At 46.7% G+C, this 25194-nt stretch overlaps 1 protein-coding gene across 1 annotated transcript; it reads left to right on the top strand.

Moving 5' to 3' along the window:
• Nucleotides 1-4465: 4465 nt before the first annotated feature.
• On the top strand, nucleotides 4466-18666 carry LOC140719936 (oxidized low-density lipoprotein receptor 1-like). Its single transcript, XM_073034852.1, has 7 exons — nucleotides 4466-4580; nucleotides 6986-7105; nucleotides 12939-13055; nucleotides 14257-14469; nucleotides 16720-16862; nucleotides 17195-17259; nucleotides 18348-18666. The coding sequence occupies exons 4-7, from the start codon at nucleotides 14367-14369 to the stop codon at nucleotides 18535-18537; spliced, it is 501 nt and encodes a 166-aa protein (XP_072890953.1). The 5' UTR covers nucleotides 4466-4580; nucleotides 6986-7105; nucleotides 12939-13055; nucleotides 14257-14366; the 3' UTR covers nucleotides 18538-18666.
• The last annotated feature ends 6528 nt before the right edge of the window (nucleotides 18667-25194 follow it).

Below are 25194 nucleotides of genomic sequence, written 5' to 3'. Positions count from 1 at the left end.
TGGTTTCTAGCGCACAGAGGGTCTGAGGGTTTGAATCCCCGGTGATGAGCAGAGCAGTGGGAGGGTCAGACGATCAGACCAGGAACCAATCGCGGGTGGGGGATGGAGTGGACAATAGAGGCTCTGCATGAATGTCACATATCCATCTGTGGTTCAGTCCTTCTTCACTCCTGTCATCCTCCAAGAATTCCTTTCTTCCACTCCTTTCTGCCTCCACTTCTTTTCACACTCCATCGTCCACATCTCTGTCAAACGTCCCTTCACTGCATCGGTCCTCCCTGCCTGTAGCGCTCTCTCTTCCCTCTCATGCACTTCGCCCGCTACGTGTCCGTTTCTCTCTCTCTCCCCCTTTCATTCCACCGTCAGCTTGCCCTCTGCTTTCTCCCTCTCTCCCCTAAATTCTCGGAAAATACCCCACACTTGCCGCACTCCCTATACATTCACTTCCACAGCTCGACCTCTTTCACTCCCCTCCCACCTCTCTGTCCACTGTCACCTACTCTCTCTCCGAACACCGCCAACGTTCGTTCAATGGTAGGGCATTGAGGAATGCAGTGGAACAGAGAGATCTAGGAATAACAGTGCATAGTTCCCTGAAGGTGGAGTCTCATGTAGATAGGGTGGTGAAGAAGGCTTTTGGAAAGCTGGCCTTTATAAATCAGAGCATTGAGTACAGAAGTTGGGATGTAATGTTAAAATTGTACAAGGCATTGGTAAGGCCAAATTTGGAATATTGTGTACAGTTCTGGTCACCGAATTATAGGAAAGATATCAATAAATTAGAGAGAGTGCAGAGACGATTTACTAGGATGTTACCTGGGTTTCAGCACTTAAGTTACAGAGAAAGGTTGAACAAGTTAGGTCTCTATTCATTGGAGCGTAGAAGGTTGAGGGGGGATTTGATCGAGGTATTTAAAATGTTGAGAGGGATAGATAGAGTTGACGTGAATAGGCTGTTTCCATTGAGAGTAGGGGAGATTCAAACGAGAGGACATGATTTGAGAGTTAGGGGGCAAAAGTTTAAGGGAAACACGAGGGGGTATTTCTTTACTCAGAGAGTGATAGCTGTGTGGAATGAGCTTCCTGTAGAAGTAGTAGAGGCCAGTTCAGTTGTGTCATTTAAGGTAAAATTGGATAGGTATATGGATAGGAAAGGAGTGGAGGGTTATGGGCTGAGTGCGGGTAGGTGGGACTAGGTGAGATTAAGAGTTCGGCACGGACTAGGAGGGCCGGAATGGCCTGTTTCCGTGCTGTGATTGTTATATGGTTATATGGTTATATTCACCTTTCCTCCTCTTTCACCGCCCACTCACTACTCCTTCCCCCAACACTCCATCTGTCGAGACATGCGCACTCACACCTTTAATCTCTCTCCTCCCTCGCACTTCCTTCCCCTGCTGTCGGCCCTTGATCTGGTGTTTGTTGGTGTCGGTGAACACGGGTTCTTTTTTCAACGGTCACTTCCCGTTTTGAGCTCAGAAACGCAGAGGATCTTCGACAGGATGGACGACAGCGAGACTTACGTGAATGTGAAGTTCACCAAAACGGACTCACGGTCTCGTTCCCAAGGTGAGTGGGGCAGAGAGACGGAGGAAGGGAGTCTCAGTCTGTGTTTGACCCCGGGACTGTGTGATAGGACGGTTTGGAGGGAGATTCACTCTGTAGCTGACCCCAGGAGTGTGTTTTGGGACAGTTGGAAGGGAGATTCACTCTGTGTCTGAACCCGGGAGTGTGTGATGGGTCGGTGCGGAGGGAGATTAAATCTGTGTCTGACCCCGGGAGTGTGTGATTGGACGGTGTTAAGGGAGATTCACTTTGTGTCTGTGTGTCCTTGTAAACATTCTCTGCTCTCGTTGAACATTATTAACATCCTTCCTGTAATTCGGTGACCAAAACTGCACACAGTTCTCCAAATTCGGCTTCACAGATGCCTTATACAACCTCAGAATAAAATTGTAACTCTTCTACTCAATGATTTATAAAGGCCAATGTACCAAAATCCCTCTTTACTACCCTTTATTATATTTGACGCCACTTTTTGGGAATTTTCTATCTGTATTCCGAGATCCCTCTCTTCTACTGCATTCCTCATTCTCCTATCACTTACCTTGTATGTTCTACCTTGTTTTTTTTCTTCCAAAGTGCAATACCTCACACTTGTAGTAAACGCAATCTGCAAACACGAGACAATTTGAAGTTGTATTGAAAAGTGAGGGAGGCTTTCAAAACTTGCAGAGGGATCTGAACCAGCAGGAAAATTGTCAGACGGAGTTTATGCAACACACACAGACTGCTGGTGGAACGCGGGAGGCCAGGCAGCATCTATAAGGAGAAGCACTGTCGACGGTACAGGCCGTCCGTCCCGACGAAGGGTCTCTCAGTTGCAATCACCACTTTGTCATCCCGACCATTGATATAGATGACAAATAACAATGGACCCAGTACCGGTCCCTGTGGCACACAACTAGTCACAGGCCTATACTCAGAGGAGCAATCCTCCACTACCACTCTCTGACTTCCCCCACTGAGCCAATGTCTAAACCAATTTACTACCTCACCATGTATACCTAGCGACTGAATCTTCCTAACTAACCTCCCATGTGGCACCTTGTCAAAGGCCTCACTGAAGTCCATGTAGCCAACATCCACTCCCTTCCCTTCATCAACCTACCTGGCTGCCTCCTCAAAAAGGAATCTGATAGATTTGTTAATCATGGCATCCCACTCGGAAAGTCATGTTGACTCTCCCTGATATGTCCCTGTTGATCCAAATATTTGTAGAGCCTATCTCTTAGGACTCCTTTCAATAATTTACCTGCTACCGACTTCACCTTTACAGTCCTATAATTTCCCGGACGACTGTTAAATCTTTTTAAAGCAACAGAACAACATGAGATATCCTCCAGTCCTCCAAACCCTGTTGTGTGTGACGGGGCGGTGTGGAGGGATATTGACTCTTGTCAGAACCCGGTAGTGTGCGATGAATTGGAGTGGAAACTGTTTAACCCTGTGTTTGAACCCGGAAGTGTGTGATGAGACGGTGTGGAGGGAGATTCACTCTGTGTCTGACCCCGGGTGTGTGTGATGGGACGGTGTGGAGGGAGATTCACGCTGTTTCTGATGTTTCACATTATGTCCCCAGCTGCAGCTGATGCTTTCTGCGTGGAACTTAATGTCAAGACTCTCTGTGAGCCCCGGGTCCGGACAGATGGGGGTGAGTTTCATTTTTTATCGCTTTGACTCTGTTCAGCTGATGTGTCCCGTCCTGTCGAGAGATCTCGCCCAGTTGATTCCCGTGATTCTCTGTTTGAGAATAGATGGAGGAAACGCGTGAGGAGGTGATGAATGGGAAACTCGGTGTGGACCTTGCGTTGGGGATGAGTGGGGACCTCTGTGAGAGGATCGGTGAGAATGGTGCGCCGTGGGAGGGGCGACATTTAGGGTGGGATGAGGAGGGAGTGTATTCGGAATGGTCGGTAAGGATGATGCGCCCTCGCAGGGACGGTATATATGGAGCCTTGTGGAGGAAGGGGCAATGAGGAGCGAGTTCTGCGTTGGGAGGGTGGTGCTGGGAAGTAACCTGTGAGCGACGTTTTGGGGTGGTGAGGATGGAGGATGGAGAGACGGTGAGGAGGTAGTGCACTATCAAATTTTATCCACTCTCTCCCTTTTCTAACCCTACTCTGTTTTCACTCTTTCCCCTTCTCTTCGCTCTCACTCCTCCCACAGTCTGCTCTCTGCCTCCCTCTCCTCTCTATCCCTGTTTTCCCTACTGTTTGTCATTACCCCCTTCACCGCCCCCTCTCGCTCTCGTCTCTCCTCTGTCACAGTGACCGTCTCTATCACTCTTGGTCTCCCCTTCGCGCTCTTTCCCTCCATTCCCGCTCTCCCTCATCCGTCCTCTTCGACCCCTCTCGATCCTCCCACCTCTCTCTATCCTTGTCTTTCCTCTAATCTCCCCTCACGCCTTGCCCTCCTCTCTCCCTTTCCCCGACAGTCTCCTCTCGCTCTTTCACCTGTTTCTCAAATTCTGTTCTTCTCTATTCAGCACCCCTCTCCCACTTTTCTATTCCCCTCACTCTCCCTTCTCAATGCCCTTCTCTTTTGCCCTCTCACACCTCTCCCTATCCTCACTGTTTCCGACCCTCTCGCCCTCTATCTCCACCTCTCTCACCACGTGCTCCTTCCCCATTCTTTCTCACGGAACGGCCTGCCCATCGCCCCTATCGCACTCTCCCCCTCTCTGTCCATCGCTCTCCTCCTCTGCCTCTCTGTCTCTGTCCTCTTTCTCTCTCCCTCCTCTCCCTCACCCTCTCTCTCGCTGTCTCACCCCCCTCTCCCCCTCACTTGCTCCTCTCTTCTCTCTCCCCCTCTCTCATCTCTCTTTCCCCCTATCCCCTCCACCATTCTCTAACGCTCTCACTCTCTTCCTTATCTACCTGTCCGACTCGCTTACCTAGACCGTCTGAACTCCAACTACTCAGTCATTAACTTTCGGAAAGAGGAACAAGTCATCGACGAGTACGAAGATCCTGCCATTGCCTCGGCACCCGGCGGGTTGTCAACCACTGCACAAACAGGTCAGAGTTCGCAGTAATGACGTCATTCTGAAGGGGTCACGTGCCATACTCCCCCGTGTCCAAGTTTCTAATGCATCTGCTTTGACCACTTTCTCTGTCAGCTCATCCCGTAGGCTGACCACAATCTGCGTAACAAAAGTTTGTCACTTGGCACCCTAATTAAATCCCTTTCCACACTCACTGGAACGTGTGCGCTCATGTCCTCGATTCTCCATGTTTGATAAAGTAACTGTTCGCATTCACCGCTCGTAGTTTTATGCAACTCTGTAAGGTCACCCCTACGCTCCAAAGAATAAAGTCCCAACCTGCCCGACCTCTCTCCAGAAATCAGTCCCTCGAGTCCAGAAAACATCCTCGTTCCCTTCCTTCTCTCTCCTCCACTCTTACGTTACCCACCACACCCTCTCTGCCCCTCTACTACCCCATTTACCTCCTCTGCTCGCATCCCGATTTTCCCTCACCACTCTCCTACAAATATTTCCCCATCTATGCCCTTCTTTCTCCACATCTCTCCCACTCTTCCCGTCCGCCCACTCACCCCAACTCCCTCCCTCCACTTCCTCCTACTCCTGTTTCCTCCCCTTTCCTTTCTCTAGGCACTCTCTCGGCTTCTTCTTTCTCTCTAACACTCCCGCCCCCCGCTTCCTCATCTCTCTCCCTGCTCGCCGTCGGTTCTCACCTCAGTTCTGTGTCTTCTAGTTCCCCGATACCCCGGACCTGAGGAACGTCTCCTGCTCGTTCACCCTGCCTGCGCTCCTCGTGGTTTTATACAACTCTGCAAGGTCACTCCTGCGCTCCAAGGATTAAAGTCCCAACCTGCCCGACCTCTCTCCATACCTCACTCCTCCGAGTCCATGTCTCTCCCCGAGTCTAAACCTTCCAGCTCCGTGGCCTTTCCTATATCAGGGCGACCAACACTGAACAACAGCGGCGTCTCTGTGCATCTACAACGTGACCTCCCGACTCCTGTACCATCATCTTCCAGAGCAGTGTACCATCTGAGACCTTGTTAAAGTCCAGGTAGATTACATCTACTCCCCATGCCTGATCTGTCCTTCCCGAGCAAATTAGCCCGACAACACTCTCTGGGTCTCAGGCCATCCAGTATCTCTTTCCCTTCTCTGTCTTCCACCCTCCCGATCAACCCACTCCCTCCGTCCCTCAGCAGTCTATTCTTTCGCCGTCTCTACATAGAAACATAGACATCATACTGCACAATACAGGCCCTTCGGTCAGCAAAGCTGTGCCGAACATGTCCACACTTTAGAAGTATCTAGGCTTTACACATACCCCACTATTTTCTGAGCCCCATCTAGCCATCCAGGAGCCTCTTAAAATATCCTATCGCATCCGCCTTCCCCACCGTTTTCGACGGCCCATTCCACGCACTCACCACTCTCTATGTAAAAAACTTACCCCTGACATCTCCTCTGCACCTACTTCCAAACACCTTAAAACTGTGCTCTCCCGTACCGGTTAATTCAGCTCTGGGGAGAAAGCCTCTGTCTATCCACACGATCAATGCCTCTCATTATCTTGTACACCTCTATCATGTCACCTCTCATCTTCTGTCTCTCCAGGGAGAAAAGGCCGAGTTCACTCAACCTATTTTCATGAGACATGCTCTCCATTCCAGTCAACATCCTTTTAATTCTCTCCCCTCCCTCCCCTTCTCTCACTCCGTCTCCTCTCTCTGTCTTTCTCTCTTTATCTATCCTCTCTCCCCTCCTATATCACCCTGTCCCTCTCTCATACTATTTCCCTCACTGTCTCCCACTGTCCCATTGTCTTCGCACTCTCTGCTCACAGTCATTCCTTCCCGACCCCACCGGTTCTTCCAACCTCTGTCTGCCCTTATGCTTGCCGCTCATCTCCCATGCACGCCTTTCCCTCCTCCCTATCCACCTCTATCTCCCTCTCCCCGACGCTCATGCCTTCGCTCTTTCTGAAATTCTCTTCTCACTCTTCCACATCTCTCTCCAACTGTTCTCCGTATACTCTCCCTTCTCAATCACCCTCGCTTTCGCTCTCTCTCTCTCTCTCTCACCTTTCACTGCCCTCTCACTGTTCCCGTCTTTCTTCCCTCTCCCCCCGGCACACTCTACCCTCCTCCTCTGTCTCTCACTCTCTCCCCCCTTTCTCACCTCGTTCTCTTTCCCCATTGCTCTCGTATTTTCCCGTCCATTATCCCATCGCTGTCTCTCCGTCCCTCTCCATCCCTTTCACAGTCTCTCCTCCTCTCTCTCTCCCCTAATCCATTCGACTCGCTCTCTCAGGTCCTCTCTCCCCCTCGCTTACCCCTTTCTTTCTTCTGCTGTCTCTTCACTCTTTCCGCGAATCTCTCTCCCATTCTCTACCCTTATCTCATTCTGTCCCGAATCAGTCTGTCCGACTCTCTCTCCCAGATGGTCTGAACCCCACCTACTCAGAGCTGAACTTCCGGAGAGAAGAACTCCTCATCGAGGAGGACGAGGATCCTCCCATTGCCTCGGGACCCGGAGGGATGTCAACCACTGCACAGACAGGTCAGAGTTCACAGTAGTGACGCCATTCTGAAGCGTCAGCTGTCACTCGCCCAAGTGTTTCAAATTTTAATGCATCCGCCTCGACCACTTCTTTGGGAGCTGTTCCACCTCCTGTCTGTGTTGTATATAACTTATCTCGGTGAATTTGAAGATGGGTGTGTCGGTGAGTTACACATGATGCGAAGATGGGTGCTCTTGTGGATCATATTGAAAACTGTCAAAAAAATAAATGCGACATAGATCAGTCACAGATACGGATGGAGAAATGGAACAATTTAGCATATTACGCATCTGATGTGTGAAAAAGTATAAAGGGGCAGACAATAGTACAACTGTATTATTGTGAGGTAACTTGTGAGGTTAAGAGTCCATCTAACTAGGGAACTATTCAATAGTCTGATAACATCAGGGTAGAAGCTATCCGTGAGCCTGGTGAGATGTGCTTCAAGGCTTTTGTATCTTCCGCCTGATGGGACAGGGGAGGGTTCAGAATATGTCCAATGTATCATAATCTTCTGGATAAGCCTCCCCGGAGAGACCCAGTCAAGCGCCTAAATGGAGTTCACGGAGACAACACCCATGACTCCAATTTAATCAATTACATAGGAGACAGTAAAACACCTCTGGAATTAGTCAGACACTTCTCAGCCTTTGCTCAGTCAAGGAATTTGGAATCTTAGCGGTTACGGCTAAAAGTAACTGAGGCTGAGAGAGGGAGGGGTGATCGTGGTTGTAGGAGAAACCTTGCTTGGTGGATGAAAGGGACTCCAAGTTGGGGACACACTGCATCCACCCACATGCTGAATGATGTCAGTAATTTGGACGGCAGGATTAAATCTCATGGACCTGATGGAATGCACCTGCGGGTTATGAAGGAAGTAGGCGGAGAGATTACGAAGGCATCAATAATGATCTTTCAGGAATCGATAGTGTACTTGGATTTTCAGAAGGCCTCTGACAAGGTGCCACACATGAGGCTGCTTGGGAAAATCGGAACTCGTGGAATTACAGGGAAGTTTCTAGCACGGGTGAAGCATTGGCTGATCGGCAGAAAAGAGAGAGTGGGAATGAAGGGATCCTATTTTGGCTGGCTGACTTCCACAGGGGTCAGTGTTTTTGTCAATGACTTAGACCATGGATTTGTGGCAAAATTAACCGATGATACAAAGATATGGGATGGGTAATTTTGAAGAAACAGAATCTGCAGAGAGACTTAGACAGTTTAAAGGAATGGAGAAAGAAGAGGCAAATGAAGTACAATGTTGGAACGTGTATGGTCATGACCTTTGGAGGAATGAATAAACAAGCAGATTGTTATTTAGATCGTGAGAGAATTCAAAATGCAGAGATGCAAAGGGACTTGAGAGTACTCGTGCAAGAGACCCTAAAGGTTAACCCCCAAGTTCAGTTGGTGGTGAAGAAAACGAATGAAATGTTGACATTCATTTTGGAGATATAGAATAGAGCAGGGATGTGATTTTGAGGCACCGAAAGGCACTGGTGAGACACACTGAGAGGATTGTGTGCAGTTTTGGGCTCAGTATTTATACTGACATCAGAGAGGGTTCAGAGAAGATTCACGAGAATGATTCCAGGAATGAGAGGGTTCCTGCACAGGAACATCTGGCAGCTCTAAGCGATTCTAGGACAAGTGGTCACGACTTCCGGATTGAAGAACGTCCTTTGAGAACTGAGATGCTGAGAAATTACTTCCGTCAGAGGTTGTTAAATCTGCGAAACGTGTTACCACAAGTGGCTGTGAAAGCCAAGTCATTGGGCGCATTTAAACCATAAGACCCTATGACAAAGGAGCAGAAGTTGGCCATTCGCCCCATCGAGTCTGCTCCCTCATTTCATCAAGAGCTGATCCAATCTCCCCTTTTGTCCCATTCCCCCGCCTTCTCACCATAATCTTTGATGCCCTGACGACACAGAAACCTATCAATCTTTGCCTTAAATACACCCAGTGACACGGCCTCCACTGCCGTCCGTGGCAACAAATTCCACCGATTCACCACCCTCTGGCTGAAAGAAAAACGCATCTCTGTTTTGAATGGGCGCCCTGAAATCCTCAAGTCATGTCCTCTTGTACTCGACTCCCCAGCATGGGAAACAAATTTGCCACATCCTCTCTCTCCATGCCTTTCAACATTTGAAATGTTTCTATGTGGTCCCCCCCCCCATTCTTCTAAACTCCTGGGAGTACAGTCCAAGAGAGGTCAAGCGTTCCTCATATGTTAACCCTCTGATTTCCGGAATCATTCGAGTGAATCTTTTCTGAATCCTCTCCAATGTCAGCACATCATTTCTTAAATATGGAGACCAAAACTGCACACAGTATTCCAAGTGTGGTCTTACCAGTGACTTATAGAGCCTCAACATCAGAACCCCGCTCCTATACTCTGTTCCCGTAGAAATTAATGCCAACATTGCATTCGCCTTCTTCACCACCGACTCAACCTGCAGGTTTACCTTAAGGGTGTCCTGCACGAGGACTTTCAAGTCCCGTTGCATCTCAGAACTTTGAATTCTCTCCCCATTTAAATAATAGTCTGCCCGTTTATTACTTTTACCAAAGTGCATGACCGTACACTTTCCGACATTGTAATTCATTTGCCACTTTTTTGCCCATTCCCCCAATCTATCTAAGTCTCTCTGCAGATTCTGTTTCCTCAGCACTACCGGCCCCTCCACCTATCTTTGTATCATCGGCAAACTTATCCACAAAGCCATCTATTCCATAATCCAAATCGATGATATACAACGTAAAAAAAAAGCGGCCCTAACACGGACCCCTGTGGAACACCGCTTGTAACCGGCAGCCAACCAGAATGGGACCCCTTTATTCCCACTCTCTGTTTCCTCCCAATCAACCAACGCTCTATCCACGAATGTAACATTCCCGTAATTTCATGTTTACCTTGTTTAGTAGCTTCATGTGCGGCACCTTGTCAGAGACCTTCTGAAAATCCAAATACACAACATCCACTACATCTCCCTTGTCTAGTTTACTTGTATTTTCCTCAAAAATTGCACTAGGTTTGTCAGGCAGGAATTTACTTTAAGGAAACCATGCTGAGTTCTGCCTATCTTGTCATCTGCCTCCAGGAAGTCCGTAACCTCATCCTTGATCGTCGACTCCAGCAACTTCCCAACCACCGATGTCAAGCTAACAGGCCTATAATGTCCTTTTTGCTTCTTTGTCCCCTTCTTAAATAGCAGAGTGACATTTTCGATCTTCCAGTCTTCCGGAACCAGGCCAGAATCTATTGACTTTTGAAAGATCATTGCAAATGCCTTCGCAATCTCCACTGCTACTTCTTCAGAACAGAAGGGTGCATTCAGACTATTCAGCTTCCTGAGTACTTTCTCTGCCGTAAATGTGACTGCGCATATTTCACTTCCCTGACACCCTTGAATATCCGGTATATTACTGATGTCTTCAATGAATCTGGAGAATGTGTGGAGCAGGTTAAGACCTACATGTATCTGGGAGTACAGTTAGACGAGAAGCTAGACTGGACTGCCAACACAGATGCCTTGTGCAGGAAGGCACAGAGTCCACTGTACTTAGAAGGTTGGCGTCATTCAATGTCTGTAGTGAGATGCTGAAGATGTTCTATAGGTCAGTTGTGGAGAGCGCTCTCTTCTTTGTGGTGGCGTGTTGGGGAGGCAGCATTAAGAAGAGGGACGCCTCACGTCTTAATAAGCTGGTTAAGGAAGGCGGGCTCTGTCGTGGGCAAAGTACTGGAGAGTATAACATCGGTAGCTGAGCGAAGGGCGCTGAGTAGGCTACGGTCAATTATGGAAAACCCTGAACATCCTCTACATAGCACCATCCAGAGACAGAGAAGCAGTTTCAGCGACAGGTTACTATCGATGCAATGCTCCTCAGACAGGATGAAGAGATCAATACTCCCCAATGCCATTCGGCTTTACAATTCAACCGCCAGGAGTAAGATATGTTAAAGTGCCGGGGTTAGGACTCAATGTATTTAAGTAAACTACTTAAGAACTTTTTATAAGCTATTATTAATGCTTTTTGAGAGAGTGATTTAGATGCATATCATATTTTTACTGAGTTAAGTATTGGTTGTAATTAGTTTTGCTACAATAAGTATATGGGACATTGGAAAAAATATGTTGAATTTCCCCATGGGGATGAATAAAGTATCTATCATTCTATCTATCTATCTATCTATCTATCTATCTATCTATCTATCTATCTATCTATCTATCTATCTATCTATCTATCTATGAAGACTGATGCAAAATACTCGTTCAGTTCCTCCGCCATCTAATTATCTCCCATTACAATTTCTCCAGCATCATTTTCTATCGGTCCTATACCAAATCTCACCTGCCTTTTACTCTTTATATACTTGAAAAAAGCTTTTAGCATCCACTTTGATATTAATTGCTAGCTTCCTTTCATAGTTCATCTTTTCCCTCTTCATGTCCTTTTTAGTTTCCTTTTGTAAGCTTTTAAAAACTTCACAATCCTCTGTCTTCCCCTAATTTTTGCTTCCTTGTATGCCCTCTCCTTTGCTTTTACTTTGGCTTTGACTTCTCTTGTCTGTCACGGTTACATCCTTTTTCCATTAGAAAATTTCTTCTTCTTTGGGATATATCTGTCTTGCACCTTCCTCACTTCTCACATAAACTCCAGCCACTGCTGCTCTGTCGTTCTTCCCGCTGGTGTCCCTTTCCAGTCAACGTTGGCCAGTTCCTCACTCATGCCACTGTAACCTCCTTTACTCCACTGAAATACAGACTCATTGGATTTCGGTTTCTCTCTCTCAAATTTCTCAGTGAACTCAATCATGTGATCACGGCCTTCTAAGGGTTCCTTCACTTCCATCTCTCTAATCACCTCTGGTTCATTACACAATACCCAATCCAGTGAAGCCGATCCCCTGGTGGGCTCTACAACAAGCTGCTCTGAAAAGCCATCTCGTAGACATTCTACAAATTCTCTCTCTTGAGATCCTGTGCCGACCTGATTTTCCCAATCCACTCGCATGTTAAAATCCCCTACAATTATCATAACACGACCCTTCTGGCAAACCTTCTCTATTTCCTGTTGTAATTTGTAGTCCACATCACTGCAGCTGTTTGGAGGCCTGTAGATAACTGCCAGCAGAGTCCTTTTACCCCTATTAGCTCAACCAATAAAGGTTCTTTATCTTCCGATCCTATCTTAATTCTTTCTCATGATTTACTAGAATTACTTGCTATTAAAGCCAAGCCACCCCCTCTACCTACCTACCTATCCTTCCGATACACCGTGTATACTTGGACGTTCAGCTCCCAAAGACATGCATCCTTTAGACACGTCGCAGTGCTGGCCACAATATCATACCTGCCAATCTGTAACTGTACAACGAGATCATCCACCTTATTACTTATGCTGCGTGCATATAAGTATAACACCTTAAGTCCAGTATTTGATACTTTTTGCATCGATTGCACTGCAATTTTATTGAACTGCAACTCATCCCAAAGGCTGCCAATTTGCTCCATCACCTGCCTGTCCCTCCTCACATCTTTACTACTCACTACGTTAGATCTATTACTGTTTTCCCTCTCCTCCGCTCCATCATCCCGATTCCCATCCTACTACCAGAGAGAGATCGGCTCTTGATTAATGCAGAGAGACATAGGCTTTTGATTAGCCGGGGCATCAAAGGGTATGGGAAGAAGGCAGGGGAGAGGGGATGACTGGAAGAGTTGTATAAGCCCATGATTGAATGGCGGGGAAGACTCGATGACACGAATGTCCTACTTCTGCTACTATGAATTGTGGTCTCATGGTCTTGTGGTCTCTCCACAGCTACGCATGAACAACAGTCGAAAGTAAAGATCAGAAATAGACAGCACCGTCTGATCTGCCTAATCTGCCTAGTTATGACCGCCCCCATCGTGATAGTGGCCGGTCTCTCGATCCATGGTGAGTGGAACGGGCTCCGGGTGGAGTCAGACCGTAATTAAATAGAGTGGAATGAATTGTTATTGTAAAACACCACAGTGACACCGACACGCCCCTTACCGTAACGCCGATTAAATCCCATCACCTCAACACGAACAAACCCGTGACCGTGATTAAGACACGGCCTTTACCGTAACACAGACAAGACTCGTCCTGACACCGACAGGCCATTCACCATAACATCAACAATGCTAACACCGTAGCACGGTCACGACCTACAACGAGACACGATACAGTCCTAACCGCGACACTGACACTATCATCACCGTGACAAATACATGGCAGTCACAAGGAACGCAACGTACCCCTCACTGTAATTTTGGCATGCCCCTGACCGTGTCAGTGATAAACTCCTCAAGCAACACCGACACACACCTCACAGTGACCCCGACACGGTCTTCACCGTGACACTGAGGTACCGTACATCGTGACATCTTCGCGCTCCTCAACGTGATCAGCTCAGCACCGCACCGTGACAAAGATTCAGAAGTCACCGTAACAGCCCTTACCGAGACAGTATCGCCCCTCAACATAACATCGATGCACCGCTCACTGAAGCAATTATCCACACCTCACCCTGACTTAGGCAAACCCCTGAACGTGATACGGACCCCGAAATTCACAATGACACCGACATAGTACTCTCCATGACACCGTCACACAGCTCAGCGTGACACTCTCACACACACCGTGGCCATTACATGTCTCTCACCGTGACACAGACATACGTGAGAACAACACATCATGACACAGATACTCCACTCACAGTGACACCACAAGGTCCCTCACCCTGACATTCTCTTCGCTTTGACATTGAGATACACTTCATTGTGACTCGGTACACCTCTCGCCGGGGCTCAGAAACTCCTATCACAGTGACACCGACATGTCCCTCACAGCAACTCAGACATGCCCCGCACAATCCAGACCCCCATTGTAACAATAACAAAACCCTTCACCGGGACATTAATATACCCCTCAGCGTGACACAGACACGCCCTTCAAGATGGCGCCGACGTCTCTCACTGTGCCACCAGCACATCGTTCACTGTGACACCCTTCACCGTGACACTGACACAACACTCTCGGTGACCCGTTCGGTTGCGTGACGCTGACTCACGTGTCCCTGTAAACACAAAATATCCTTCCCCATCTCTCTCAGTGTCACAGATTCGTCAGTCGAAGGTCACCTCCGACTGAAACTACCATGAGTTAAACTCAACCCTTCAATCCAAGCTTTCTGAGAAGTCTGATCTATCAGTTCTTAAAGGAATGCACAGCGATCTCCGTCACCGGTTCACTGAGATGGAAACGAAGTACAGATCTGTCAACAAAGCCAAGGATCGAATATGTGAATTATTGACCAGCAGAAGAGGTGAGTCATTATCCCCTTCTTTCACCCGCTCCTCATCACAGGACAGACATGGAGAGAGGAAGCGTCAGTCGGTGCTTGACATCAGGAGTGTGTGTACAAATGGTATGGAGGGTGATTCATGTTGTGTTTGATCGGGTGAGAGTGTGATGCGGCTGCGTGCAGGAAGTTTCACTCTATCACTGAACCCAGTAGTGTGCGATGGGGCGTTGTGGAGGTGGATTCACTCTGTGTCTGAGAGCGGGATTGTATGATATGACCGTGCAGAGGGCCCTTCATTCTCTGTGACACAGGATTTTGTGATTGGATGTTGTGCAGGGAGTCTGACCTCCTGAGTATGCCATGGGAACTTGTGGGCGATACCTGCACGCGTGTCAGGATTTTTTGTCTGATATCAGCGTTGTGTGATCGCACGGTGCGGAAGGATGGAGCTGCTCTCGTTTTCTGACCCCTGTGTTATTTGAGGTAAACGGGTAGAAGGAACATCATACTGTGTCTGACCACGGGAGTGTGCAGCGGGATGGTGCAGAGAATGTTTCATTTCCTCTCTGTGAACCTCTCCATGTCTCACCAAGGGATTGTGAGATTGTGTGGGTTAGGGTTAGGGTCGTGTGTGATGGGACAGTGTGGAAGGAGAGTCACTCTGTGTCTGACACTGGGAGAGTATGATGGGACGGTGTGGAGGGAGCTTCACTCTGTGTCTGACCTCAGAAGTGTGTGATGGGACAGTGTGGAATGAGCATCATTCGGTGTCTGACACCGGAAGGGTAAGATGGGTCCGTGAGACAAGAACTTCATTCTTCGTCTGTCCCCGAGAGTGTTTGACGGGACATGTGGATGGAAGGAGCTTCACTCTGTGTCTGACCCCGGGAGTGTGTGATCGGATGGTGAGGAGGGGATTCATTCTGTGTCTAACCTCGGGGGTGTGTGATGGGACGGTGTGGAGGGAGATTCACTCTGTGTCTGACCCCGGGAGTGTGTGATCGGATGGTGAGGAGGGGATTCATTCTGTGTCTAACCTCGGGGGTGTGTGATGGGACGGTGTGGAGGGAGATTCACTATGTGTCTGACCCCGGGAATGTGTGATGGATGGTATGGAGGGAACCTCAATGTGCCCGATCCTTGTTAATGTGCGATGGGACGGTGTTATAGACAATAGGCGCAAAAGTAGACCATTCGGCCCTTCGAGCCTCACCGCCATTCTGAGATCATGGCTGATCATCTACCATAAATATCCGGTTCCTGCCTTGTCCCCATATCCCTTGATTCCCCTATCCATAAGATACCTATATAGCTCCTTCTTGAAAGCATCCAGAGAATTGGCCTCCACTGCCTTCCGAGGCAGTACATTCCAGACCCCCACAACTCTCTGGGAGAAGAAGTTTTTCCTTAACTCTGTCCTAAATGACCTACCCCTTATTCTCAAACCATGTCCTCTGGTACTGGACTGTCCCAGCATCTGGAAAATATTTTCTGCCTCTAACTTGTAATCCCTTAATAATCTTATATGTTGCAATCAGATCCCCTCCCAATCTCCTTAATTCCAGAGTGTACAAGCCCAGTCCCTCTAAGCGCTCTGCGTAAGACAGTCCGGACACCCCAGGAATTAACCTCGTGGATCTACGCTGCACTTCCTCTACAGCCAGGATGTCCTTCCTTAAACCTGGAGACCAAAACTGGACACAATACTCCAGGTGTGGTTTCACCAAGGTCCTGCACAAATGCAAGAGGATTTCCTTGCTCATGTACTCAGTTCCATTTCTAATGAAGGCCAACATTCCATTAGCCTTCTTCACTGCCTGCTGCACTTGCTTATTCACCTTCAGTGACTGATGAACAAGGACTCCTAGATCTCTTTGTATTTCTCCCTTACCTAACTCTACACCGTTAAGATAATAATTTGCCTTCCTGTTCTTACTCCCAAAGTGATAACCTCACACTTATTCATATTAAGCGTCATCTGCCAAGTATCTGCCCACTCACCCAGCCTATCCCAGCCACCCTGAATTCTCCTAACATCCTCATCACGTCACACTGCCACCCAGCTTAGTATCATCAGAAAACTTGCTGATGTTATTCTCAATGCCTTCATCTAAATGTTGGGGGAGATTCATTCTGTGCCTGACCTGATGTGTGCGTGATTGAACCGCATTGCGTGAAATACACTTTGTGTGTCACCCAGCGTGTGTGTGATGGGAAAGTGTGAAGGGAGATTCACTCTGTGTCTCACTGTTTCTCGTTCCTGGTTTTCAGAGCAAACGTGTTCCGAGGAATGGATAACAAATAAAGACCAGTGTTATTACGTATCCACGTTTGAAATATCTTTCTACAGAGCGGTACAAGAATGTTCAAACCGTGATTCAAGGCTGCTCGAAATCAATTCAACTGATGAAGCGGTATGTGTCACAGCACGAGAAAATCGCACAGAAACACAGGAATCATCACACACCCGCGGGGTCAGAAACAGAGTGAATCTCCATCCTCACCGTCCCATTACACACTTCCGCGGTCAGACACAGAGTGAATCTCCCTCCACACCGTCCCATCTCACACTCCCGGGGTCAGACACAGAGTGAATCTCCCTCCGCACCGTCCCATCCCACACTCGCGGGGTTAGACATAGAATCTCGACACAGTCCCATCACGGATTCCTGTTGTAATCAACTGAGAAAAGCTCCGTGCATACTTTTTGACTCTTGGCATTAACCAAACCAATTTCATTTCACAGAGATTTGTATCCCACATACTTGTGTACCGAAACCGGGCATACTGGATTGGAAAATGCGAAGTCGGGTGAGACTTGACTGATCTCTGGGGTGGGAGTTGTTGAATTGGTCGGAGTCCTGACGGGAGAAAATTGGATTCGTTTCCGGACTGAAGTCGTTTTATGGGAAAAGGGAGGGGGCATTAGGATTTTTTCGTAGACTGTACGGGGGTAGTGGGTAGGGTGGTACAATGAGAACATTTTGCGTCCTACATTTGTCTGTCTGGGAAGGAAAGGGCGTTGGGAATATTTCGCAAACTGGCAGGGGGCAGTGGGAAGAGATCAGTACACAGGGATTATTCTGGTACTGACGCATGTGGGTGAGGACAGCGCGGTGCAGTGGGATCATTTTGGAGATAGTCGCCGGGCTGTGAGGAGATGGAGTAACAGTGGGATTAGTTTGGTGAATGACATGGATCTGAGGGGCGAGAGTAGGACAACTGGATTAGTTTGGAGACAGATACAGGGAGGTGGCACACAGTGGGTTAATGGGATTAGTTTACGAACTGAGGCAAGGATGTAGGAGAGAGGGTGCCAGTGGTATAAGTCTGGAGGCGGACCAGAGGCTATGGGGAGAGCGCGGTGTAGTGGGTTATGTCAGGAGACAGACACGCTCTGGGTAGAAGGAGAAACAACGGGATTAATCTGGGACCGACGCAGGGCTGAGTGAAGAGTGTAGAAAAGTGGGATTTATTTCCGGAGAGACATAACTCTGCGGGAAGACGGTGGGACAGTGGCGTTTGTTCGGGGACTGAAACAGATCAGAGGGGAGAGGGTGGACCTGTTCGAATCATATGGGGACTATAGGGGGACTCTGTTGAGAAACCGGTTCGGTGGGATTAGTTTAGATGATACAGGGTTGTGGAGAGTCATTGGGACAGTACGGTTAGTTTGTGGACTGACACGGGATTCTGAGGAGACATTGAGATAGGGGTATCGGTCTGGGTAATGGCACGGGGCCGTGGGGAGAGGTTGGTTGAGTGGGATGAGTTTGGGGACTGACACAGGCTGTGAGGAGAGCGCGATTCCATGGAATTTAGCTTGGGGCCTGTCTCGGCTCGGGTTCTCTACTGGAGCTGTTTTGTCTCTATTAATATTGCTTAACCCTCTTGGATAGGAATGTGGACTTGGGGCTCCTGTACGAGGTGTCCGCGGGGACGACCGACTGCAGCCACTGCGACTCGTACCGGGGCAGTTACTCTTGTAATCATGATCGTCGTTTCATCTGCAAGAAGTCAGCAACTTTGTTCCCGGATATTCCTGAAAATATCCAAGATCTCTGTCAACCGCCAATGGATTCGACATGAATCAAGTGACTAACTTCCCCCTTCTCGATCTCTCTAAACCCTCCGTCTCCCTGATCCCTCCCTCTCTTTCTCCATTCCATCCACTCTCCCCTCAATCCTGTGCCGTCTGTGCCAGTGCGGCCGGTTTGAATCAATTGACTACCCCTCTATTTCCCCAATGTCTCTTCGTCAACGATCACTCCTCCGTCCTCTCAAACTCCCTCCTCTCACTCTCTGTCCCTTCGATAACCCAACCCTGGGTAAAAGACTTCCTATTCCCTCTGTCTGTTCCCCTCCTGGGTTTATGCTCCTCTGTAAAGATACAATGGCGCTCCAGGGAATAAAACCCCAAACTTCCGTACCTCTCTCCATAACCTCGATTTCCGGCAATATCCCCGCAGAACTCCCTGTACACTCTTTCCACTTCAGTGGCATTTTTCATAAAGTAGGCCTTATCGACGTCTTGTACCACTGCAACGTGATGTCCCGACTCCTGTGCTCAGTGCCCTGATTGGTGAAGGCCAGCGTGCCAAGTGTCCTGTCGTATCGAACATGTTTCAGCAGAATCGCTATTTGATTTTCTACCTGAAATTTATACGTCCTGGAATTTGTTCTTTTGCAGCATCAGTACGGCAAAAAAAAAAGATGTACAGTTAATGCAAATTACAAATATCAATAAACAGCTTAAATGTCAAGTTTGTGCTCGTGCGTTCAGAGATGTGATGGCGCAGGGTGAGAAGATGTTCCTGAATCGTTGTGTGTGGGTGTTCGGGCTCCTGCGACTCCTCCCTGATGTTAGTAACTAGCAGAGAGCTTCTCCCGAGTAGGGAGCGTACTCAGTGATGGATGCCGCCTTCACGAGGCATCGCCGCTTGACAATGCCCTCGATGGTGGGGAGCGGTTTGACCGTCAGAGTGGCGGCTGAGGCTGGAACCCTCTGTAGCCCGTTACTATTCTGTGCGTTGCAGCATCCACACCAGGCGGCGATGCGGCTCGTCAGGCCGACAAACCTCTCTGCCCGTCCATCCCCTTCTTTCCCTCCATTCCCTCCGTCCCTCTCTGTCTGCTTCCTCTACCTCTTATTATTACCTCGTACTTCCTCCGCCCGCTTTCTTCTGCTCCCTCTGCCCACCTCTTTCACCACTCTCTCACTTTCGTACCCCTCTGTACACCACTCCATTCCCTCACCGTTCTCTCTAATCCCTCCATCTCCCCGATATTTCACTCTCTCCTTTCCACCCACTCTCCCCTCAATCCTGTGCCGTCTGTGGCAGTGCAGCCGATTTGAATCCAGTGCCTACCCCTCTATTTCCCCACTGTCTCTTCGTCAACTATCAACCCTCCATCCTCTCAAACTCCCTCCTCGCCCTCTCTGTCCCTTCCTCCTACCCCAGTCTCCAACTGCTGAGGCGTCCCCATTCTCCCCACTCCACACCGACAAAACTCTGTCCCCATTGACCCCCTGCTTTGTGGCGATTTCCAACCCGTCCCGTTCTTCTCCACCCCTTATTGCCTCGCCCTTTCTCTGCCCGCTCATTCTCCTCTCTCAGCCAACGCTCTCACACTCTCTGCTACCTATCTACCCCTCTCTACCCCTTCCCTCCCCGTTCTCTCTGAACCCTCAGTCTCCATGATCTCTCTCTCTCTCTCTCTCTCTTTCTCCTTTCCACTCACTCTCACAATCCTGTGCCGTCCGATTCTCGATACCCCAACCCTGGGTGAAAGTCTATGCTCATTCCCTCTGTCTGTGCCGCTCTTGGGTTTATGTTCCTCTGTAAGTTTGCAACACTGATCCAGGGAATAAAGTCACAAACTTCCCTCCCTCTCTCCATAACCCTCGATTTTCTGCAATATCCCCGTAAAACTCCCTGCACACTCTTTCCAGGTCAGTGGCATTTGTTTTCTAAAGCAGAAAGCCTCACAGACGTCTTGTACCACTGCAATTTGATCTCCCGTCTCCTGTGCTCAGTGCCCTGACTGGTGAAGGCCAGCGTGCCAAGTGTCCTGTCCTATCGAATATTTTTATTCAGAATCGCTATTTGATTTTTTACCTGAAATGTACTCTGCCTGGAATTTGTTCTTTTGCTTCATCAGTATGGCAAAAATAAGACGTGCAGCAGTGAATGTAAATTACCAACATTAATAAACACTGCAAAAACTGTCGAGTTAGTGCTCGTGTGTTCAGAGATGTGATGGCGCAGGGTGAGAAGATGTTCCTGAATCGTTGTGTGTGGGTGTTCAGGCTCCTGCGACTCCTCCCTGATGGTAGCAACGAGCAGAGATTTTAAAATTCTCTATAAGATTTTAACCAATAGATTTGATAATATTTTGCCTACTGTGATCTCAAATGATCAAACTGGATTTATTAAAAATAGGTATTCACATTATAATATTCGAAGATTTTTAAATGTCATTTATTCCCTCAGTTAAAGAATCTGAATGCATTGTTTCTCTCGTTGCAGAGAAAGCTTTTGACAGGGTGGAATGGCCTTATTTGTTTCAGGTTTTGGAGAGGTTTACTTTTGGTCCGGGATTTATTTCCTGGCTCAAACTGATTTATCAAGCACCGCTGGCTGCGTTTATATCAAGCAATCAAAAATCTCCTTCTTTTACATTCTGTAGAGGGACTTGTCAGGGTTCCTAATTCGCCCTTTATTATTTACTTTGGTTTTAGAACCACTTGCTATTGCTCCTCTGGATTCTAACTCTGTTCAGGGTATGAAGAGAGAGGATAAATTACATAAGGTTTTGTTATATGCAGATGATTTATTTGTTTACATTTCGGACCCTAGGAAATCTATCCTCTCTATGATTTCCAAATTTACTGAATTTAGCATTTGCTCTTGACTTAAATTAAATTTACATAAAAGTGGATTATTTCCTATTAATAATTATTCTGTTTATTATGATCAAATACCTTTAAATATTGTTAAAATATTTTACTTATCTTGGTATTATAATTAATATTTTTAAATATTTGTATAAATGTAATTTTCTTCCTCTAATTGAATATACAATACAAACTCTTTCCAAATTGTCGCCAGTGACGATGTCGTTAATTGTTTGAATAAATGCTATAAAAATGTTAATTGTGCCGGTATTTTTATATACGTTTCAAGCTGTTCCATCCGTTGTCCTTAAAACGTTCTTTGACAGGATAGATTCCATGATCCTGTCAGATATCTGGAATAATAGTATTTCCAGAATGAGTAAACATTTATTGCAACAATTAAAAAAACGATAGAGGATTAGCGTGACCAAACTTTAGATTTTATTATTTTGCAATTACGATTCGTTGTATTACTTTTTGGATTCACGTTATAGATAATCAGGAATGTCCTTGATGGTTGGACTTGGAGGATAACTCGTAAGGGGATTTTCTTTGGATTCTTTACTAGGAGCTCCTATTCCTTTTTTTGTTTTCTAGGATTGGTAGACAAGATCTTAGTCCCATTTTTAGACACACATTAAAAACTTGGTTTCAGTTTCGCAGAATTGTTGACTTAATTAACTTTGTTCTTTATGGTAATATCCACCTTAAATATTTTTTTAAACCATCAATCTTGGATAAGGTCTTTTCAACATGGAAAATTAAGGGAGTAAAAACTTTTTTTTAGATTTGATTTAGAGAACAGTTTAATGTATTTTTCGCAGCTAACAGATAAATATTATATATCTAAAGCAGAACTTTTTAGATATGTACAAGTCAGGAGTTTTAAACGGGATGTATTGCCGAATTACCCATTTGCTCATTTATCAATTATGATAGATGCCATCTTTCAGCTTAAACCATTTCAAAAAGGATTGATAGCCATTATATATGAACGGCTAATGAACTTACGAATGGTGCCTACTGATAGGGTTAAACGTGCTTGGCAATTGAAACTTCAGGAGTCCCTTTCAGATGATCAATTGGAATAGCATGTTTCATTTAGTTATCTATCTGCGCCCGTCACTCCTTGATTCAGTTCAAGGTCGTGCACAAGGCGCATATGTCAAAAGAGAAATTAGCGCATATTTTTAGAATATAAATCCCACCTGTGACAGATTCAAAACTGAGGTGGCTACCTTAATTCATATGTTGTGGTCCTGTGTAAAGTTAAATCATTTTAAGAGGGATGTTTTTAGAACGTTATCGAAAGTCAGAGATTTGGACCTACAACTGAATTCATTTAGAGCAATCTTTGGGATTATTCCCAAGGAAGCAGGAAACGATCCTGCTTCCGTTCAACACATGATAGCGTTTTCAGCTTCATTGGCTCGGAGGGATATTTTGATTTGTTGGAAGGATTCTAATCCACCTACTATTTATTTCTGGCTCTCTTCCATTATGGCGTGTTTCAGCTTGGAGACAATTGGAAGTCGGACGTCTGATACATCTTTTAAACTTGAGCAAACCTGGCCACATTTTATTCAATATTTTCATACGATCTATTTTTTTTAACTTTTTGAGTTAATCTTTTTTTTCTTCTCCGCGAAGTTTTGGATTTGATCAGAAGGATTTTTTCCTTTTTTAATTTTTTTTAAAGTATATCCTCAAAATGGACAGCACGGTCCCCTTTTAAGCTTCGTTTAGTTGTTATTTCTCTTTCTTTGTCCATAATAGAAATGTTGAGTCTTTTTTTAATTTAATAAAAAGAGTTGTGGTTCCTTTTTATGATAAAAGCTCAGTCTTATTCTATACGTGATTTTTACAGTGTACATTCATTTTTTTTGTTTGTACTTGTATTGAAATACTTATTTGAGATAACGTCTCTGACTTCTATTTACCTTTATGCTTTTAAATCAATAAAAATTAAAGATTGAAATAGACTCCGAATCAAATAAATAAGACGCAGTCGCGATATCCGAAGTGCCAATCACAACCCACAGCGCTGGAAATGGATCTCCTACGGTTGAGCACTGAGTGCTCAGAACGAACCCTTTAATTACAGACATTCCAGGAATGATTGCGACAGGCAGAAATTGGCAGTCCGTGTCTTAAAGTGAAAGTGACAGCGAAGCAGACTGCAAATGAGGCCTCTCCATTTTGCGTCATCCCATCCATCCTCTAAAATCTCCCTGTGACTCAGTGACTCCCTCCCTCCTCTGCACAACTATCCATGCCAGTCTCTCCCACTTTACCTCTTCCCCTCCCCCGTCTCTGTCAATCCCTCCCTTTTCCCGATTCTCGGTTCTAGTCAATCTATCCCTTACCATCACCCTTGACCATTTCCATAACCCCGCCAGTTTCTGTCACCACCTGCAGTGCCTGCACCCATCCCTGTATCCGTCAGCCCCTCCTCTCCCACGACTCCCTTAGTCGTCAACCCTTTGTTCCCACAATCAGTCAGGACATCCACTGCATCACCTCTCTCCCACGGTTCCGTCATACCTTCCCTTCCACACACCCAGTCGCCATTACCACTCCATCCCCTGCACCTCTCGCGGTCTCCATTATCCCCCATAGAACCAGAGAATCATGGAACATTACAACACAGAAACAGGCTTTTTGGCCCTTCTTGGTTGTACCGAACAATTTTTCTGCCTAGTCCCAACGACCTGCACCTGGACCATATCCCTCCATATACTTCTCATCCATGTAACTGTCCAAGTTTTCTTAAGTATTACAAGTGAGCCCACATTTACCACTTCATCTTACAGCCCATTCCACACTCCCACCGCTCTCTGTGTGAAGAAGTGCTGCCCCCCCCCCAATGTTCCCTTTAAACTTTACCCCCTTCACCCTTAACCCATGTCTTCTGTATTTTTTTCCTCCCCTAAACTCAGTGGAAAAAGCCTGCTTTCATTCACTCTATCTATACCCATCTTTAATTTTATATAACTCTATCAAGTCTCCCCTAATTTTTCTACGCTCTACGAATAAAATCTGAACCTAGTGAACCTTTCTCTGTAACTCAGTTTCACAAGTCCGGGCAATATCATTGTAAACCTTGCCTGCACTCTTCAACATTATTAATATCCTTCCTGTAAATCGGTGACCAGAACTGCACACAATACTCCAAATTCGGCCTCACAGATGCTTTCCACAATCTCACCATAAAATTCCAACTCTTATACTCAACACTTTGATTGATAAAGGCCAATTTACCAAAACCTCTCTTTACTACCCTATCTATCGTTTGACGGCACCTTTAGGGAATTTTGTATCAGTATTCCGAGATCCCTCTTATCTACGGCACTCCTCAGTGCCCTACAAGTTAGCCTATATGTTCTACCTTGGTTTTTCCTTCCAAAGTGCAATAACTCACACTTGTCAGTAGTAAACTCCATTTGACATTTTTCAGCTCATTTTTCCAGCTCGTCCAGATCTCTCTGCAAGTTTTGAAAACCTTCCACACTGACCAATGCTCCTCCAGGCTTTGTATCATCAGCAAAGCTGCAGGTCCAACGCACCACATTATCATCCAGATCATTGATATAGATGACAAATAACAATGGACCCAGCACCGATCCCTGTGGTAGACCACTAGTCACAGGCCTCTCCTCAGAGAAGCAATGCTCCACTACCACTCTCTGACTTCCCCCACTGAGCCAATGTCTAATCCAATTTACTACCTCACCAAGTATACCTAACGACTGAATCTTCCTAACTAACCTCCCATGCGGGAGCCTTGTCAAAGGCCTTACCGAAGTCCATGTATACAACATGAACTGCCTTTACTTCATCCACTTTCT

This window comes from Hemitrygon akajei, unplaced genomic scaffold, assembly GCF_048418815.1.
Source record: "Hemitrygon akajei unplaced genomic scaffold, sHemAka1.3 Scf000033, whole genome shotgun sequence".
NCBI lineage: Eukaryota > Metazoa > Chordata > Chondrichthyes > Myliobatiformes > Dasyatidae > Hemitrygon > Hemitrygon akajei.
The sequence above is the reverse complement of the archived record's forward strand: the minus strand, read 5'-3'. Positions and strand labels throughout refer to the sequence as shown.

Bases quoted from the DNA above. Each gene is read 5' to 3' on its own strand.
- LOC140719936 (XM_073034852.1), top strand. From the start codon at position 14,367: ATGCACAGCGATCTCCGTCACCGGTTCACTGAGATGGAAACGAAGTAC. The intron at 16,863-17,194 runs GTATGTGTCACA...TTCATTTCACAG, and splicing joins TCAATTCAACTGATGAAGCG to AGATTTGTATCCCACATACT. The intron at 17,260-18,347 runs GTGAGACTTGAC...CCTCTTGGATAG, and splicing joins ATTGGAAAATGCGAAGTCGG to GAATGTGGACTTGGGGCTCC.